The sequence below is a fragment of the Phascolarctos cinereus genome, unplaced genomic scaffold (genome assembly GCF_003287225.1).
Source record: "Phascolarctos cinereus isolate Bilbo 61053 unplaced genomic scaffold, phaCin_HiC Scaffold_3;HRSCAF=262, whole genome shotgun sequence".
Classification (NCBI taxonomy): Eukaryota; Metazoa; Chordata; class Mammalia; order Diprotodontia; family Phascolarctidae; genus Phascolarctos; species Phascolarctos cinereus.
Window position 1 is genome coordinate 115,521,928 of NW_027555736.1, and position 20,375 is coordinate 115,542,302.

The following is a 20,375-nucleotide window of genomic DNA, read 5'->3' on the forward strand; positions in this document are numbered from 1 at the left end:
AAACATGAAAATCTTTCTTTGTATGAACATGGATACTCTGTTCTATTCACATATATGACAAAGTGCTAAAAATGCTACCTACATATCAATATGACAAAGAATTAAGTTAATAATAGTTAACATTTATATAGCACACACTGTGCTAAGTACTTAAAATTATTATTTCATTTGATCCTCACAAAAATCCTAGGACCTAGGTACCAATTATTATCACCATTTTACATTTGAGGAAACCGAGGCAAATAGTATTAAGTGACTTGTTGTGGGTCACAAAGCCGTTAGCTGTCTAAGGTTGGATTTGAACTCAGGTGTCCCTGACTCTAGGCCCTGCATTCTACCCACTGTGCCATTTAGCTATCTCAAGGCAAATTAAAGGTATAAACACTGGCAAAAAGAAGGTAAAATTTTATCTCTATTTGTAGATTACATGATGGTGATCTAAAAAAATCCCACAGAATAAGTGAAGAAATTAACTGAGATAATTAATAATGTCATAAAGTTACTAAGGTACAAAATAAATACATAAAAATCATCAGAATTTCTAAGCAGAACTAACAAAAACTTTGGAATAACCAACAAATTTATTAAGGGCCTACATGCCAATCAGAATACAAAAACAAAAATAAGGCAGTATCTGCTCTATGAGCTTCCATTTTTTTTCCCTAAGGGGATGTTTACAACTCAGTAAATACTGGGTCTATGAAAAATAAACATAGAATGATTTTTTTAGGGGAAGGTAACAATTAGAAGAAACCAAAAAATAAGCTTCTTCCAAGAGGCCTATAAGGCGAGCCTCAAAGGGAGTAAAGGGCACCAATAGGCAGAGCTGAGGAGGGTGAAGGTTTAAAGCATGAAGGACAGTCTGTGCAAATGCATGGAAGAGGGAGAGGAAATGTCACATAAAGAGCAAATAGGATGGTTTGGCTTGAGCAAAGAGTGCATGATGGAGAGTAATTTGTTATCAGTCTGTAATACTGGGATAAATAAATTAGCCATCTCCATTAGCAATAGTCCCACATCTCTCCTGTCTTTTGTAGCTAAATTTGAAAAGGAACACCTACAATAATAGCTCCCCTCCTCCTTTCTTCACACTTGCTTTACTTCTGCAGCTCAGCTTCAGACCTCATCATTCCATCAAAACTACTCTCTCCAAAGGTACTAACAATCTCTTAACTGTCAAATCTAATGAACTTTTCTCAATCCTCATTCTTCTTAACCTCTTTGTAGCCTCTGACACTGTCAGGCACCCTCTTCTTGAAACTCTCCTCTCTTTAGGTTTTCAGAACACCACTCTCTTCTGTTTCTCTTCCTACCTCTCTGAGTGTTCCTTCTCAGTCTACTTTGCTCAATCTTCATCCAGGTCATGCACACTCACCCTGGCTGTCCCACAGGGCTCTGTCTTGGACATTTTTTTCCTCCCTATATACTATTTCACTTGATGATCTCATCAGCTCACACGGATTCAATTATCATCTCCATGCTGATGATTCTCACATCTATTTGGCCAGTGCTTACCTCTCTACTAACTTTCAGTATCACATCTCCAACTGCCTATGGAACATCTCAAACTCAGTGTCTAGCACTCAAAATGTACAAAACTGAATTCACCTTCCCTCTTCAAACCCAACCTTCTTCTTAACTTCCCTGTTACTATCAATCGTCCCAGTCACCCAGGCTCAAAACCTAGATGTCATCCTTCACTCCACACTCTCTCTCATCCCTTCCCCCACCCCAATATCCAGTCTCTTGCCAAAGCCTGTCAATTTTACCTTCAAATTTCCCTTGCATACTCTTGCTTCTGTCCTCTGACACTGTCACCACTTGGTGCAGGGCCTCATCACTTCACACCTGGACTATTACAATAGTCTGCTGATTGGCCTCCCTGCCACAAGTCTCTCCCCACTTCAATCCATCCTCCACTCAAGCTGTTAGTGATCTTCCTAAAGCCAATATTGGTCTGACTACGTCACTCTCCTACTCAATAATTCCAGTGGTTCCCTATCACCTCCAGAATAAAATGTAAAATCTTGTTTGGCATTCAAAGTCCTTCATAACTCGTCGACTCCCCCACCTTTCCAGTCTTCTAATACCTTATACCACTCCTACTGCATGTACTCTGCAATCTAGGAACACTGGCCTCCTTGCTGGTCCTCACACAAGACACTCCCATCTCTGACTCCTGGCATTTTTTCTGTATGTCCCCCAGGTCTGGAATGATCTCTCTCCTCATTCTCTACCACCTGGCTTCCTTCAAGTCCTACCTTAAAATCCCACCTTCTAAAGGCAGACTTTCTTTGATCCCTTCTAATACTAGTACCTTCTCACTGCTGAATTTATCTCACTTAAAGCTTGTTTGCATATGGCTGTTTGCATGTTGTCTCCCCAAGTAGATTGTGACTTACTCTTTTTCTTTTCTGTGAATCCCCAGTGCTCACCAGTGTTTGGCAGTGTGTCCGATTCTTCATGACCCAGTGAACCATACCATACTATATCCATAGGGATTTCTTGGTAAAGATACTGGAGTGGTTTGCCATTTCCTTCTCCAGTGAATTAAGGCAAACAGAGGTTAAGTGACTTGCCTAGGATCACAAAGGCAGTAAGTGTGTGAAGCCAAATTTGAACTCAGGTCTTCCTGACTCATAGCCCACCTCTCTATCCACTAAGCCATCTAGCTGCCTGTCCTATGTGCCTGGCACATAGCAGGTACTTTATAAATATTTACTGACTGACTGAAATGCCAAACAAAGGTATTTATATTTTATCCTAAAGGCAATGGTGAGCCACTGAGGCTCTTTTTGAGCAGAGAAGTCATATGATCAGAGCAGCACTTTAGCAATATCAATTTGACAGCTGTGTGGTAGAAGAGTGTTAGCCTGGATGTAGGAGGACCAATTATGATCAGAGTAGCACTTTAGCAATATGAATTGGACAGCTGTGTGGTGGGAGAAAAGTGTTAGCCTGGATATAGGAGGACCAATTAGGAGACCACTACAATAGTCCAGGTGGAACGTGATGGAACATCCAGAATGGCTGTGATATAAGAAAAGGTGAAAGATATAAGAGATGTTGAGAATGCAGAATGAGGAAGACCTGGCAACTAACTGGATATGGAGGGTGAAAGAGAGCAAATATTGGGTGAAAGAAAGCAAATACTGGAGAATGAATACTTGTTGACTGATTTTTCCCCCATTCCTTGGCCTTCACATCCAATTAGTTCCTAAGTCATTCAGATTCCTAATTCATACAGTTTTTTTGTATTTATCTCCTACTTCCTATTCCTGTCATCACCTTACATCAGGCCTTTACTACTAAAACTATATTTTAAAGCTTGATTGGAGTTCAAACATGATTTTGTCTGCCCTCATTTTATGTGGGGTAACTGAGACCCTGAGAGATTAAATGATTAACCAAAAACCACACAGCTAGTTAGAAAGGGATCCAGAACCAGAACCCTGAGCTCCTTATTTCCAAGTACTTTTTCTAAGATATTGTCTTCCACCCTCTTGCCTGGACTACCAACAACATGGAATGTAGGAAGGTGGAAAGGTGGACATAGTGCCAGGCATGAAGTCAGAAAGACTCTTCTTCCTGACTTCAAATCTGGCCTCAGACATGTGCTAGCTGTGTGACCCTGGGCAAGTTACTCAACCCTGTTTGCCTCAGTTTCCCCATCTGTAAAATGAGCTGGAAGAGGAAATGACAAACTACTCCATTATCTTTGCCAAGAACCCCCAAATGAGGTCATGTGGAGTTGGACATGACTGAAATGACTGAACAACAACACATAGAGGGGACTGGAAACCACATCTAGACCAAGGCTTCTTTAACTTTTTCCACTCAAGCCCTTTTCCAGTTTCACAGCTCTTGTTGGCATTGGGTGGTCCGAGGGCATGTGCAGTGCAATGTGAGCACGCTTTCCTGGTTTGCCTTCAGAACCAATGCTGCATGAAGTTGTGCACGTAGGCAAGTGCTGCCAGAAACACCTGAGATTCATCATATGTTTGATTTGTAATTAATTTTTGGTCAATGCATGTTCAGAAACCTTTTACTGTTGCCAAATTTTTCACAATCCACAGTGTAAGAAACGCTGATACAGTACTGTGTCCAGTTATGAGGATTATGCCTTAGGAAGGACATTAAGAACCTAGAGAACATCCAAAAGAAGGCAATGAAGATGATAAACAATCCACTACATAACAAAATTTGGTTGAAGAGACTAGGAACGTTTTGCCAAGACTAAGGTGAAATGAGATCACTGATTTCAAGGATAGATAGACTGTCATATAGAATAAGCTAAACTTGTTTTGCTTAACCCCAGAGGTCAAAACTAGGAACAATGGATAGAAGTTACAAAGATCCAAATTTCAGGTTGATGAAATGAAAAATTTTCTATCCCTAAGAGTTGTACAAAAGTAGAGAGAGCTGCCTTAGGAGGGGATGGGTTTTCCCAGCACCAAAGGTCTACAAGCAGAGACTGGATGACTACTTAATATACAGGTGATTCTTGTTCAGGTGTAAGCTGAACCTACCTTATCTTCTCAGAGTTGGAAGAAAATTATGACAATTTTCTAACTGATGTAACAATCTTATAGTCTCTCCTCCCTTCCAATACATACAATTGCTAAACTTATTTTTACTAAGCTACTCTGAAATATATGTTCCCTACACAAAAAGTTTCAGGGTTCCTCAACACCTATCAAATAAAAATTCCCTAGCCTGGCTTTTAAATTTTTCCATGCTTTGGCCCAACTCACCTTTCCAGCCTTATCTTTCACTACCCATCCCATTAAACATCTTAAGCTCCAATTCAACTGCGCTAATGGATAGTAGTCAAACATGTTTTCTAGCCACCATCACTCTTGCCATTTTCTCTGCCTTCCTTATTCTAGCTGTAAAAATCCTACCCATCTTTCAAGACATAGATCAAATGCCACCTCCTCCATTAAGCTTCTCTCTGATTCACCCATCTGAAGTGCTCTCCTCACTCTGAAATCCTTTAGCACTCTTTCTCATAGCGCTGATCACTTTACCTTGTATTATACTTACCTGCATACATTTTATATTCCATCTCCTACCCTTTGTACAGCAAATAAGCTCACTGAGGGCAGGTTTTTTGTTTTGTTTTAATCTTTTTATGCCCTGTGCCTATCTGTTGTCTTGAATATAGCAGGCACTTCATAAACATCTGCAAAATTGATTTCTATTGTGTTATAGTTTCTTCATGTACTTATCTGAACCCCCTAACTATACTGTAAAATCTTTAACAGGCACAGATAGGTATGTTCATCTCTGTTATTCCCCAAAGTGCTAAGTACAGGGTATTATACACACGATATGAGTGAACATTTTAAAATTGATATCCCTCTGCCTCAAATCAAGCTCCATGCCCATAATACCTCCTTTTCTTATCTCTAAATTCATTTCCCTAGAAATCCTAACTTCAATCTCTTTCTTCTGAGGTTATTTACAACTATTCTCCTAATGTGTCTTTATAGTTTATTTGTAATATATTCCTTTGTCTAAGAGCATTATGTCTAGCTGTACAGGAACTAACAATATACATATTTCTACTATTATTTCCAACTAATACTAGTTCTTAGTGGGCCAAATTTCACATAGCTACTTTTTAAAATTCCAAAGTATATGATTATTGCATGCCATGTAATTAATGTAAAATATACATTTAAGATAAAAGGAAATATGAAGCACTGGAAGGAATTGTTTCATACAAATATCTAAGCTTTACAAAGTAAGACCTATGGGTCAAACACTTTTGTTTGGATTAGTTCTACCACTTAAACATTAAAATCTGGAAATAAAATAAGGTCTAACTGATTTTGTAAAGGTTTGGCTTAGTAAATAATTTTATTTACCTACTTCATCCAACAAATATTGATTGCCTACCCTTTGCAAGACGCTATGGGAAACGTGACAAAATTTCTGCTCTGCAGAGTGGCATTTGATGAGGATGCCATTCTAACTGAGGATATATTTAATATATTGAATTAATTTATTTAATTTTATATATTTAAAAGATATACATATATAAAGCTATATTTAAATAATTGCAAACAAGGCAATATATTAGGCAGTATGGTACAAGGGAAAGGGCCCTTGACTCCCAGTTACCTGTGTGTCTGTGGACAAGTCAATTCACCCTTCTGACTTCAGTTTCCTAATCGCTAATAAGAGGTTTGACTAGAAAATACACTTTAAGGTCCCTTCCAGCTCCCTAACATTCTGTGACACTTTGACTCTGACTCCTCAAATCCCAAGGGTTGGATAACCACCATCTTCATGCCTTGGCACAAGCCTCTCCTCTACCTCTAATGTACTCCCTCCTCCTAGAAACCAGAATTCCCTATCTTCCTACAAAACTCAGAGAAGGTTTATTCTGATTTGTCTCCTGAAGTTTCTAATACCCTCACCCTCCAAATTTACTCTGTATCTACTTAAGATACATATTTGGTGTTTACTTTCCATGTTGTTTCGTCCAACTGAATATAAGACTCCTGAGGACAGGAATTGTATCATTTTTGTCTTTGTGTCTTCAGAACCCAGTACAGTGTCTAGCACACAGAAAGCTCTTAAAATCTGCTAAATGATGTAACATTAAAAAATGCCATGTGAGTGTTATAGACAATAACTGCACGCGGAAGAGAGATGACTTTTGGTTCAAATGATGGGGAAGATTTTCTAGAGGAAACAAGATTTCAGTTGAGGAATAGTTCTGATTACCAATGGCAGAAATGTAAGCAAATAGAGGTGGAAAAGTGTAAGGCATATTCCCAGACATGGTGTAGTCCAATGTGGTTGAAGTGGAGGGATTGTGTAAGATAACAATGAAAAATAATACTTGAAAGGTATAGGATGGGCCAGATCAGCTGGATGGTTGAGTGATACATATGCTGTAAGGATAAGGGAAATGTAAATCAAATATGTGACCTCTTAAGTATACCAATGTCTGAGCACTCCCTGAATCTCCAAGTATTTTATAAATGTTACTTTAGGCAATGGAATTTATTTGTGATGGAGGACTGGGTAGAAGGGAGAGGCTAAGTATGGGAAATGAAGGGGACTTGCTCAAAGCTTATAAACAAGACACAGGTAAAACTGGGCATAAAATTTTGGAAACATAACCAAAAGTACATCCAAATTGGTGTAAAACTGCAAAATTTTCTATTATTTTACTGCAGCTAGTCCTTACTTACATAATGCTTTCAACAATGATCAGGTGTGTCAAGCAGAGAACTACAAATCCTCAATTTATTCAGAAGGCTTTTTACTACTTGTAGATTGCATCCAACATAGCTATATGTGATACAAATACATCTGAACCATTTCAAAAACCCTGTAATCCAAATGATTACATCACCTTCAGGATTTAAGGTTCTTCCTTATGTCACACTGTCATCAAGAACATGAGTAAGCAGCAGATGTTAAATATGAGAACACATACTTCCTTGCTGAGAAACTATTTCATTCATCCAGGGATGCAAAGGGTCATTTATGAACATATATGTGTACACAAATAGAGAACAACAATAACATATAAATTCTAACAAAGCCCAGTCTCAAATAAAGGCTGAACAGCAGGAATAGTCATCTGATTCTGTACTTATATATAATAAACAGCCTTTTTCACATATAGAAAAAAGATACCATGTCATTAATCTTCACCACCACTGTTTGTCCTGAGGTTAGCTGGAAAATATATTGCTGATGACACATTAACTGATGATGAAATTGGGGCATGAACAGGTAAAGTAATTTAGCCCACTTATAGATGTGGCCTAGACAAAAATAAAACCCAACTTCCCTGCCAGTTCCAAACACTAAGCCAAGTCTTTTCTTACTACTGATGTGAATGCTAACTGAAGGACTCAAGATTTCCCACCCAATAACAACAAATTCAAACACAATCTGGATTAACAAATTAAGACTACAGAAGGTGACAGAATGACTAATCAATTTACCACCATCTCATTGGACACAGTGGGCCTGGGGACCCACCGGTATGTCAACCTTTACCTGAAAGGACTACTTCAAGGACATGGAAAGTAGTTCCTTAGATATGCATGCCCTATTTATTTAGTTCGTTAGACGTGCATGCACTATTGGATTCGTAGCTCTTTTATGATTGCTGGGAAAGAGATCAACTTTTTTTTTGGGGGGGTGGCAGTCTGGTGAAGTGCCCTCTCTTAAAAATCTACCATAAAACAATTTTATTCGGACCCACTCTCCAAACATTACTCACTATATTCTGCAACCTTCAGTTAACAGCCACAAAAGAACTGTCTTGGCAAACCTGATGAGACTCTTAAGTAGCCCTACATTGTGTCAAAACAAGCAATCCTTTGAGTTTAGATCTGTCCAAGAACCTTGAGGACTTTTTTTAAAGCTTGGAACTAGAGGGAAAAGAATAATAATAAATAACAAAGTTGGTCACAAGCCCTCATTCCTCCTCAGCACCTGAAGGGAAGAAGCTAAGGTCATCTCTCCCTCCATCCTTCTCCCAGCCCACAAGTGTCTAGACAGACTCCCCTCTTCCTTCAGCACCTGGGAGGAGGATCCACAGGATCCTCGTCCCCTACCTCGGGTGGGGGGCAGGAAGGGAAGGCAGAAGGTCTGGCCCGTGGTTTTGTTTGTTTGCACAAAAGGGCTGCTTCCACATGCTCAGGGGATGCCCAGACCCCGCTACCCCAGGCCCCTGGGGGCCGACCGACGGCTCACCGGGTTCGCAGGGCCTGCCAGGCGGCGTCGATGTCGGCGTAAAGGTTCTTCTCCGAGGGCTTGCCCGAGCTCACGCCGTAGCCCGAGTAGTCGTAGGAGAAGATGTTGCAGTTGATGCGAGAGCCGAGGCCGATGTAAAAGCTGCACATCTGGCCCAGGTCCACGGCGTTGCCGTGCGAGAAGAGCAGCGTGTAGCGACTGCTGGGCGCGCAGCGGACGAACATGCAGCCCAGCCGGTTGTCACGGGCGGTGCGGGAGAAGAAGACCTCGACGGCGTCCAGCTCGCGCTGCGAGTACTGCCAGTCCGCCCGCTCGCTCAGGTGCAGGCTGCACGCCCCGGGAGCTGCGGCAGCCACCGCCGCCGCCTCCTCGGACGGCTGCTGCTGCTGCGGCTGCGGCTGCGGCTGCGGCTGCGGCGGCGGCGCCGGAGCCTGGGCCAGGGGCTGCTCCCCGCGCTGCTCCGGAGCCAGCACGGTGTAGGTGGGCTCGGGCGGCAGGAAGGCGAGCTTGGCGGCGATGCGGCTGGGGCAGGGCGGGCAGCAGAAGAGCCAGCACAGCTCGCCGAGGGAGAAGCCGTTCATCCTGGGGGCCTGGTTCGGGCATCGGGACGGACGGCAGCCCGCCAGCCCGCTCGGCGGAGGGGGAGGGGGCGGAGGACAGGGGTGGCTGGAGCCCGGGGGAGGAGGGCGGAGGCGGGGCCCGCCCGACTAATCGGCCCGGCCCGGCCCGACCTGCCGCGGCGCGGCGCCGGAGGGAGGTCACCAGCAGCGGCCCCGCGGCGGCGGGCGCATGGCGCCGGCACTTCAGGCCCGGGAGCGGGAGCCGGAGCAGCACACAAAGCAGGAGGCGGCGGCGGCAGCGGCCATAGCCGGCTTGTCTTCACCCCCCCCCACACACACACAAACACACACTCACATTCACACACAGACACACATACACTCACTCACACACACACACCCCCTTTCCAACGCCGCCGCCGCCACAACTTCCGGGTTAGGTTGCGGCCGCTACAGCATCTCCCCCTCCACTCGGGAGCCCCGGAGCCAGCCCACCTAAGCCGGCCGAGAGGCGCTGCGGCGGCTGCAGCGGCCCCGACCCGGGGCGCGGGGCGGGGCCCGGCGTCTCGTGGCGAGGCCGCGGCCCCGTGCGCCGGCGGGAGCGCGAGCGCGAGCGAGGAGGGACCGCAACCTCGTCCCGCAGGAGCCTGCGCGCTGCCCGAGGCATCTTGGGGGATCCGAGCGCGCGCCCACGACGGACCGGGGAGGGCGGTGGGCCCCGAGGTGGGCTCCGCTTGTCCCCCTCCCGCCCGACGCCTCGAATGCCAGGCGTCCGAAGGCCGCCTGCAGGGAGGGCGGGAGGGGTGGGAGTGGGAATGACGGTGCCCGAGACTTGTGGACAAGAAGGAGGCTTTGTCCACCCAAAATACAATTCCTGAAAAAGTGGGCCGGGAGGGCGCGGGCAGAATGAAGTAGTGGGATTGTATGGTGGGAAGGGTCTCAGTGGATAGAGCCCTGGGCCAGGACTCTGGAACACCCGAATTCAGACCTACCTGTGTGACCTTGAGCAAGTAACTTAACCCCGTTTGCCTCCATCCACTGGAGAAGAAAATGGCAAACTACTCCAGTATCTGTCGAGAAAACCCGGTAGATGGTATTGGTGTAATATGGGTCTGTGGAGTCACGAAGAGTCCGACGAGACTGAACAACAACAAAGTGGAATGAGACCTAGATTACCTAGTCCAACTTCGTTGTTTTAGGCAGGGGAAACTGAGGCCCAGAGAGGTTAAGTGATTGGCTGAAGATCACACTAGCAAATTGGCATTAACACAGGAACACACGTTTAGAGCTCGGAGTCATCTCTGGGACCCCATCTCATTTTACAGATGAGGAAACTGAGGCCCAGAGAGCTTAACAGAGCCAAGATTTGAACCCCAAAGAATCACAGAGATGACAGTGACCCCGGAGGTCATATAGAGGTCATTCTCCTAATTTTATGGGTGGGGAAACTGAGGCCTAGAGGTCAACCTTGTTATCTAACAAGTGACAAAGCCAGGATTAAAATGTATGATCCATAATATTTAAGCCAGAAGGTGTCTCAGAGGACATTTAATTTAACCCCTCATTTTATAAGTGAGAAAAGTCAAAAAGGTAAAGACTTGACTGAGATCGTACAGGTTTTGAATATCCAAGATGAGATTCAGACTGGGGTTCTCTAACCACCACCCCTTCTCTGTCAAAACTGGGGCTCTGTTGTGTAGTTACAGGATCACAGATTTAGAGCTCTAAGGACATTAAAAGGCATCTCCAACTCCCTCGATTTTCCGATAAAATGTTGAGGCCCAGAGGAGATTTGCCATGATCCTGTAAGTAGTACGAGTAGGGCCTGGATCCCAAATCCAGCACTCTTCATACTCTTTCCAGTTATCCCTGAAGAATAAGAGTCCAAAGCGGAGCATGAACTCAAGCCTGTGTTTGAGTCTTATGCTCCTGACTGAGCAAGCCAAGCAAGTTCAGAGCTCTTTTCAATATATCACACTGCCTTTCTGTGAACCCAAAACTTGACCTGTTTTCCTCTCCCTAAGGTATAACACACTGCCGCTTTCTAAATTACAGGGATACCTCTTCTTAACTACTGTTGGTGGAGGAGAGAAGGGATAAAAATTAATTCCTACTTTATGGGAAATTATAAGGTTTATTTTTTCTTCTTTAGTCATAGCATTGTTTTCAGGTACGTGCATTGACATCTGGTGTATCCTAATCTGTATAAGAACAACAGAGTTTTGCTATATATGATGATTTGACAAATTAAGAATGACATTCTATTCCAAGTCTCAAGCCTGGTAGTACTAAGAGTGATTTACTACAATATTGTTATCCACCTGCCTTTCTGGGGATTTCTTTTTTGTTTCTAGCATGTCTGAATGTGGTTTTCATTGTTAAACATAATTTCATAACCTTTTGTGTAATCTGAGCCTGCTCTAAATATTAATAGCAGGCATATACATTTTTTTTAATGTGACTATCTATGCTTTGAAACTTTCTGTGTTCTTGTTGCCAGCATGAGGCCTTCAACACTTCCTTGTTTCACTGAGCTGGCAACCCAGTTCTCTTTCAGGAATTGACAGGAGGCACTGTGCCCAGTTACAAAGTCAGGGCAGTTAGGGACAGTGAAATTGGCAGGATCATCACAGCTGGGGAGGGGGGGAGGGTAAAGAAAAGAAAATGCAGGTGTCCAAAAAGGAAACTGGCTTTTATGTTGTCATTTAATGATCTAGTTCTGTTGACAGGAAAATAAAACTGGAGCCCCTTAAATACAAATTACCTTGCAACTACCATTTGTGGTTACCTGAAAAACTTGGGAAGAACATCAACAACCAATCCCTACTTCACTATAGTATCATTGATTTAAAGATTCTCCTTTGTGATATAGTTCAGCCCTCTGATTTTACAAAGGAAGAAACTGAGGCCCAGACTGGTTAAACTACTTGCCCAAAATCATGTGTCACTTAAGAAATGTCTTTAAAATATCTCACCATAGAATTAAAATTAGAACCGAGTTAGAGATTATCTTGTCTAGCCTCTTCAACTATAATTAAAGAAAGAAAAGATTAGTGAGAACTATTTAGTTCTAGTTTTAAGGATATTTGTATCTGGTAAAGTTAGGTTTTTTTATGTCACAGTATTGAGCTATCATTTATTCACAAATTTTAATAATCTTTTAATGTACATCACCTAAATTCCCCACCCCCTCACATCTCTTAGAAAACCATTCCACCTAACAAAAAAGGGATTTTTTTTGGTTTGTTTTAAATCAAGAAAAATTTTATGTTTTGCCTACTGTTAGGTTTCTGAAATGTGCCTCTCACATTATGGATGCAATGTGGAATAGCAGAAAGAGAATGGAAACAGGAGTGTTGGAGAACTAGGTTCTAATCTTTACTCTGCCATTAACTATCCTTGTAACTTTGAGCAAATCATTTAAACTCTAGGAGGCTCACTTATCTAGTTGGTCAAATGAGAGGACTGGACTAAAATCAACAACCATCTTTTTTTCTTTTCAATCCAACAAGCATTTATTGAGTCAACCACGTGCAAGGCACTTGCTCTCAATTCCTTTCCAGCTCTAAAGTCCCATGATTCTCTGTAATTCCAGAAACACATTTAAAGTCCTAAATGTTTTCTTATTTTACATTTGCTTAATAGCAGATGCTCTGCATCTGTTGTAATAAGTGACTAGCTATTGTATATCAGTGTAAATGGTACAACATTATGATGTTTGTAGCTTCCTCTCATGTTTTTACATTTTTATTTTACCAAAGAGGCTTGTTTTTGTTTAAGTGGATATTAAACATGGAAGTGAAAGGAGGTAACTGGATTCTCAGTGCAAATAGAGGAACAACCCAAAGCAGTAGATATCATTTACATAAAGTACACCTTTGGATATATGACCTTGTAATCCATAACATTAAAAAAGTTATGAAGCCTGATTGGGGAAAAATAGAAGAATGATCTAATTTCCCCATCTAATCATCATTTTCCACAATTCCACTCGCCTAGATTTACTACCTTGGTGTCAGTCTCCTCACACTCACTCACATATACAGTCGGCTGCTGAATCATTCCTATCTCCACGACATCCCTCATATCTGCGCCTAGCTTTCTACTCACACATTCAACATCCTGGTTCAAGCCCTCATCACCTCTCACCCCAACTATTGAGATAACTTTCTGGTAGGTCTGTTCTTCTGGAGCCTTTCCTCACACCAATCCAATCTATCACAGGGCAGCCAAAATGATTTTCTTAAAGCACGAATTTAACCACGTGACAATCCTCTCCCCCACCTCCATATTCAAATTCCAGTGGCTTTCTATCATCTCTAGGATCAAATATAAACTCTAATGGTATTTAAAGCTCTTCATAATTTATCCCCTCCCTACTTTTCCAGTTTTCTTAAGCATATACTCCCTTTCATGCATCTACAATCCAGGCAAACTGGTCTATTTGCTGTGCCTCACACATGACACTCCATCTCATTTCTTACATTTGCTTTATATGTCCTCCATGTTTGGAATACTCTGTATCCTCATCTCTGCCTCTTCAAATCCCTGGTTTCCTTCAAAACTTGGCTCAAGTACCAGCTTTCCTGATCTGCATAATTCACTGATGGGGTGATGGGTGATGGGACATGGACCCTGAATCTTCTCACACGACCCAATCCCTGGCTCTATGTACCCTGAATTTTGGAAAAGCAAGTGTCAAAGAGGTCCTAGGAAAGGTGAGTAAAATTCCACCAACAAGAGAAGTCAGCCCAAGAAAGATGAAGCTTGCTCAAGAATGAAATTGTGACAACACAAAGGGAAACAATACGGAAGAGAAGGTCAAATGGGATTTGTTTGAAGACACCACTATGTATGCACCAACCAACTTAGATTTTGAAAGGAAGTAAATGGAAGATAGAGCAAGCCTGGTAACAGAATTAATATGAATGTGGCATGGTCCCATAAAAATAATATCAGAAATGTGAAATCTCAGATTAAGCTGAAGCTGTTGAGAGAAGCTAAGGACAATAAAAAAAGTTCTGCCTTGGGGCTTTTGTGTGTGTGTATGTGTTTTCTTTTTTAGCTATATTAGAAGAAAAATAAGGATCAAAGAAGGCTTAGGGCTTCTGCTTGGGATCAATGGGACAATGATAATGAACAACAGAGAAAAGGTGGAGCTGCTTATGTTTTATTTTGCTTCTCTTTTCTCTGTCAAGGAGAATGACATTTCCAAAAATCACATACACACACACACACACACACACACACACACACACAATGACTGTGATCAATCAAAAAGCATTTATTCATTATTTAATATTTGCAAGGAATGGTGTTAAGTGCTGGGGATACAAAGAAAGACAAAAAAGAGTCCTTGCCCACGAGAAACATGTCTCCAGGACTTAGCACAGTACTGAGTGCTTAATAAATGCAGTTGACTGACTTACTATTGTGTGAAGGAAGGCTTAGACTTGTTTGTTTGACCCCAGAGGATACAACCAGGAACAATGGGTGGAAGTTAAAAAGAAGCAAATTTAGACTATGTCAAAAACAATTCTTTCTTTTTTACAATAATTTTTATTCCATTAAATATTTCCCAATTACATCTTTAAAAAATTTAACTCGTTTAAAAAAAATTGAGTTCCAAATTATCTCCCTTCCACCCAAATCCACTCTTTGAAAAGGCAAACAATTTGATATCAATTATACAAGTGGAGTTATCTTCCACAGGTATGTATAACCTTTGGCCTTGTATTTTTCTATCTCTACATTCTCCCTTGCAAGCTCTTCCATTCCCATGGCTTAAATTATTGTCTTTGCAGATTACCCACACATCCATCTTTCCTGCCCTAACTTCTCCCCTAAACTCTGTCCCTGCATTTGCAATGACTTGTGGAAAATCTGGATTCATATGCTCGATTAGCCTCAAACTTAACTCTCAAAATAATGATGTTCAAAACAAAATTCATCATCTTATCCCCTCCAAAAAAACCTATTCATCCCTTTTTTCTGTTGATGACACCAATTAAACTCAAATCATCAGTCTCAAATATATTTTACTTTTTCCTTCTTCATCCTGCTATCCTATCAGTTGCCATGTAGTATTAATTGTATCTCAATCAATTGTATGTATCTTCTTCCTGTCATCTCTTTCAATTTCCACTGATGCCATCCTACTTTGGGCCCTTATTATCTTTCACTTGGACTACTGCCATAGCTTCCTAACTTATTTTCTTGCCTCCTGTCTCTTCTTTCTTAAATTCATCTTGAATCGTGTCACTGCCAAAGTAATCTTTCCTAATGCATATGTCTGATCATGCCGTTCTCTTGCTCAACCCTTCTTTGGCTTCCGGTTGCCTGTGGAATAAAATGCATACTCCTTTCACAACTTCTACAACCAGACGTCAATATTCCTATCCTTAGTACACTGTGTTCTTCTTTCACATAGTCTAACTACATCCAAATTATATTGTTTGCTATATCCTCATTTCATTGTTTTTTCCGCCTTTGTACATTTGTGGATGCTTTCTATTGTATTTAGAAGCCAGATTACAAGATGGTAAGAAGAGTGAGAGGAGAGAAAGTAGAGCCACCTATTGTAGAGTCTTTTCAAGGAGTTTAGCTTCAAAGGGCAAATGAGATTTATAGTTATCAGGAATGGCAGGATCAAATGAGGGGTTTTTTAAGAATAGGGAATACATGGACATGTTTGTGGGCAGTACGAAATGAGCCAGTAGAGAGGGAGAGAGATTGAAAATGAGTGAAAGAGTTAGGATGACAGATGGAGCAATCTTTTGGAGGAAACAGGATGGAATGGGATTGCTTAAACAAGTAGAGGGCTTAGTACTAGTAAGAAGTAAGGCCAGTTTTTCATGTGAAATAGAGGTGAATAAGGAGAAAGTGGCAAAGGTTCCTGAGTAATAGGAGATGAGCAAGGGGGGAAAAGAGGGTGAATGGCTTCATTTTTTTCTGTAAAATATGTGGTAAGGTTCTCAGCTGAGAGAATGTGTGGGGGCGGGGAATCAGAACCATGGGCTTTTTTTTCTTCTTTCAAGAAACCTAAGCCTGAATACCAGCTCTGATGCTTACTAGCCAAGACAGTGAATGAGCAAGATACTTAATCTCAGTGTGCCTCTGATTCCTTATATGTGTAATCAGGGCTTCTCCAGGCATGCCCAGAACACCAAGCATGGAGGCATCCTGAGGAGCCTTTGGAGAGTGTCCAGATTGCCCAACCTCTGCATCCTCTACTGCGTGGGTGAGGGTAGCCTAGGATTGTGGCAGGATGGTGCAGCCAGCTAGCCCAGCAGGAAGGGTTAGAGAAACCAGGGCACCTGGGATTTCAGGCTTAGGGGGGTGGAGGGGTGAGTGGGAGAGGTTAGGAAGAAGTTTGGACTTGGAGCCAGGACTGTAATCTATAGGAATTGTGCTAAACTGTGAACTTATTCCCATTCCCTTCTCTGAAGGATGAATTGGAAGTGGAGTGGGGAAAGAAAATGATGCCTCCAAAGGTTGGGGGAGTAATTTTGTATATTTTTGATCATACCTATTGAAATAAACATTTCTGTATAAAAGCTAATCTGACCATTAGTGGTTAAATGGAAGTGGAGTATGGGGGACATACTCCCTACACTCAGGGCAACACCATCAGTAGGGGATGTAGCTATTTTTGGAGAAACTAGGTGTCTCCAATCCCCTTGAGGGTATTAGAGAACACTGGGGGAGGAGTGAAATGTAACTTACCTGGTTTTCAGGCAGTGGAGGCCAGAGTATTGAGTATTACATATGAAAAATTGAATTATAATACTCATTGCTCACCTTAAGGCATATTATAATTTTTCCTCCTTAGAGGTCTTAATGCAAAGCCTGAATGATAATGATTTTTCAGGCATGTTAAAATGAAGTTTGTGAAGATAGAATTTGTAAACATGTACTATTTCTTATGTATATGGGTCCTTTTTCTTTGATCTCTGTGGGGTATAGGCCTAGTATAAAAAGCATTTATTAAACACTTACTTAAGTACCAAGCACCTTGCTAATCCCTGGGGATACAATTAAGGAAAAGATAGTCTCTGCCTTCAAGGACTTTACATTCTTTATTATTATTTAATTCCTTTATTTTTAATTTTCAACATTCACTTCCATAAGATTTTGAGTTTTAATTTCCTCCTCCCCCCACTTCTTTTAACCCCCCTCACTCCCCAACCACCCCACCCTCCACCCCACCCACCTCCACCCCCACCCCAAAGACAGCATACAATCCAATATAGGCTCTACATATATATTCATGTTAAGCATATTTTCCCATTAGTCATGATGTGAAGAACAATTAGAACTAATGGGAGGAACCACGAGAATGAAGCAATAAAACAAAACAACAAAGGATAAGGAAAGCACATAGTATGCTTCCATCTGCATTCAGACTCCATATTTCTTTCTCTGGGTGTGGGTAGCAAATTTCTATCATGAATCTATTGGAGTTGTCTTAGTTTCTTGGGTTGCTGTAAAGAGCCAAGTCTATCAAAGTCAGCCATCCCACAATGTGACTGTTACTGTATACAATGTTCTTTTGATTCTGTTCATTTCACTCTGCATCAGTTCATGTAAGTCTTTCCAAATTTTTTTGAAGTCTGCCTACTCATCATTTCTTATAGCACAGCAGTATTCCATTACATTCATATACCACAACTTGTTCAGCCATTCCCCAACTGATGGGCATCCCCTCAATTTCAATTCTTTGCCACCACAAAAAGAGCTGCTATAAATATTTTTGTACATATGAGTCCTTTTCCCATTTTTATGATCTTTTTGGGATACAGACCTAGAAGTGGTATTGCTGGGTCAAAGGGTATGCACAATTTTATAGCCCTTTGGGCATAGTTCCAAATTGTTCTCCAAAATAGTCGGATCATTTCACAACTCCACCAACAATATTGGGAGTCTACCCACCAAAACAAACCAGGAACTATATGAACACAATTACAGAACACTTTTCACACAAATAAAATCAAATTTAAGTAATTGGAAAAATATCAGTTGTTCATGGGTAGGCCAAGCTAATATAATGAAAATGACAATTCTGCCTAAATTAATTTACTTATTCAGTGCCATACCAATCAAACTACCAAAAAAATATTTTATACAGCTAGAAAAAAACAGTAACAAAATTAATCTAGAAGAACAAAAAATCCAGAATATCAAAGGAACTAATGAAAAGAAATGCAAGTGAAGTGGCCTAGCTGTTCCTAATCTTACATTATATTATAAAACAGCAATCACCAAAACTGCTTGGTACTGGCTAAGAAATAGAATGGTGGATCAGTGGAATAGGTTAGGTATGCAAGACACAATAATCAATGACTATACTCATCTGCTACTTGATAAATCCAAAGACTCTAGCTTCTGGGATAAGAAATCACTATTTAGCAAAAACTGCTGAGAAAACTGGAAAATATATGGCAGAAACTGGGCACAGATCAACATCTTACACCCTATACCAATATAAAGTCAAAATGGATACATGATTTAGATATAAAGACTGATACTGTAAGCAAAGTAGGAGAGCAAGAAATAGTTTACCTTTCAGATATATGGAGAAGGGAAGAATTTATGACCAAACAAGAAATAAAGAACATTATGAAATGCAAAATAGACAATTGTGATTACATTAAATTGAAAAGTTTTTGGACAAATAAAATCAATGCATCCAAGATTAGGAGGGAAGCAGAAAATTGGAAAAGAATTTTCACAACGTGTCTCTGATAAAGACCTCATTTCTAAAATATATAGAGAACTGAGTCAAATTTGTAAGAATACAAGTCATTCCCCAATTGATAAATGGTCAAAAGATATAAATAGACAGTTCTCAGAGGAAGAAACTAAAACTATCTATAGTCATATGAAAAAATGTTCTAAATCACTATTGATTAGAGAAATGCAAATCAAAACAACTTTCAGGTACCACATCACTCCTATAAGATTGGCTAACGTGACAAAACAGGAGTTCACATTCTAATGGAGGAGACTATCCAGTAGGGAATGGTGAACTGGGAGGGATACTTTGTTATGAAAGTTAAATGATTGTGAGTGAAGGCATTGAGGAGTACCTGGATATATGTCATCAAGACACAATGCTAGGGGCAGCTAGGTAGCACAGTAGATAGAGCACAGGCCCTTGAGTCAGGAGGACCTAAGTCCAAGCTGGCTTCAAACACTTGACATTTACTGGTTGTGTGACCCTGAGAAAGTCACTTAACCCCATTGCCTAGCAAAAAAACACAAAACAAAAAAGACATAATGCTAGCTGATTTGTTCTTGGTTTGTGGTTCCAGAATTGGGAAGGAAATAAAGGTTACACACAATTGTCAAAAAGGCCATGTTTTGAGTAGCTGAAGTTAATGGATCCAGCCTTATCTTACTTATCTTACCTTCCTGTATTTTACGCTTCAGCCAAACTAGATTTCTTAACATCCTTGGTACATGCTTTTACATTCCCATCTTGATGTTTCCTATGCTCTCTCCTACCCTCTTGATAATGACTTATGCAAAATACTCAAATAGATATGTACAATCTGAGCCCCAAAGCCCATTGGTTTTGGACTCTCTCTTTATTGGTGGAGATCAATGCCCTATGCCTGTGTGAGGGGCAGAACTGAGTTGGTGAGAAGTGACAGGGAGGAGGGCTCCTTTCTTCACTTCACCAAGGTCAGGTTCTGCAGTTGTTTTGGACACTTCTGGCTTCCAGCTTTGAAAGAGAAGATGGATAATGTCATCCCTACTTCACATTGCTAAAGGGAAAATAAGACTCTAGGAAGAAGCCAACATAAGAAGAGCTAGCAGTCTCCATCATGTCGCTATCCTTGGCTGGCTGCACTAGAGTCTTTGGGGAATTTCCCCTTAAGTGATAGCTGGGATTCTTTCTCAGTTGAACTGAGTGACCTCAATCCCAATGGGAGAGCTCCTTCATTCTGTATTGTATTCTGTATATACTCCCCAAATATGCTTTCTTTTATTTCTGTTTTGCTATCAACTTGGATAAATAGGTTTTTGTTGTTGTTATTGTTTTGTTTTTGCTATCTGCTATGTGTGTTCATTGTGGAACTG

At 41.3% G+C, this 20,375-nt stretch overlaps 1 protein-coding gene and 1 pseudogene across 3 annotated transcripts in view; one reads left to right on the plus strand and one right to left on the minus strand.

The window, feature by feature from the left end:
• Positions 1-9,475, minus strand: part of ABHD17C (abhydrolase domain containing 17C, depalmitoylase) — a 61,460-nt gene extending 51,985 nt beyond the window's left edge. For all 3 annotated transcript variants that reach the window (XM_020965909.2, XM_020965901.2, XM_020965884.2), the window contains exon 1: positions 8,734-9,475. In XM_020965909.2, the coding sequence (XP_020821568.1) occupies positions 8,734-9,314 (581 nt within the window). In that variant the 5' untranslated portion in view covers positions 9,315-9,475. The remainder of the gene's footprint in view (positions 1-8,733) is intronic.
• Positions 9,476-13,918: 4,443 nt separating this feature from the next.
• LOC110192370 (zinc finger protein 165-like) overlaps positions 13,919-20,375 on the plus strand; it is a 32,510-nt pseudogene continuing 26,053 nt past the window's right edge.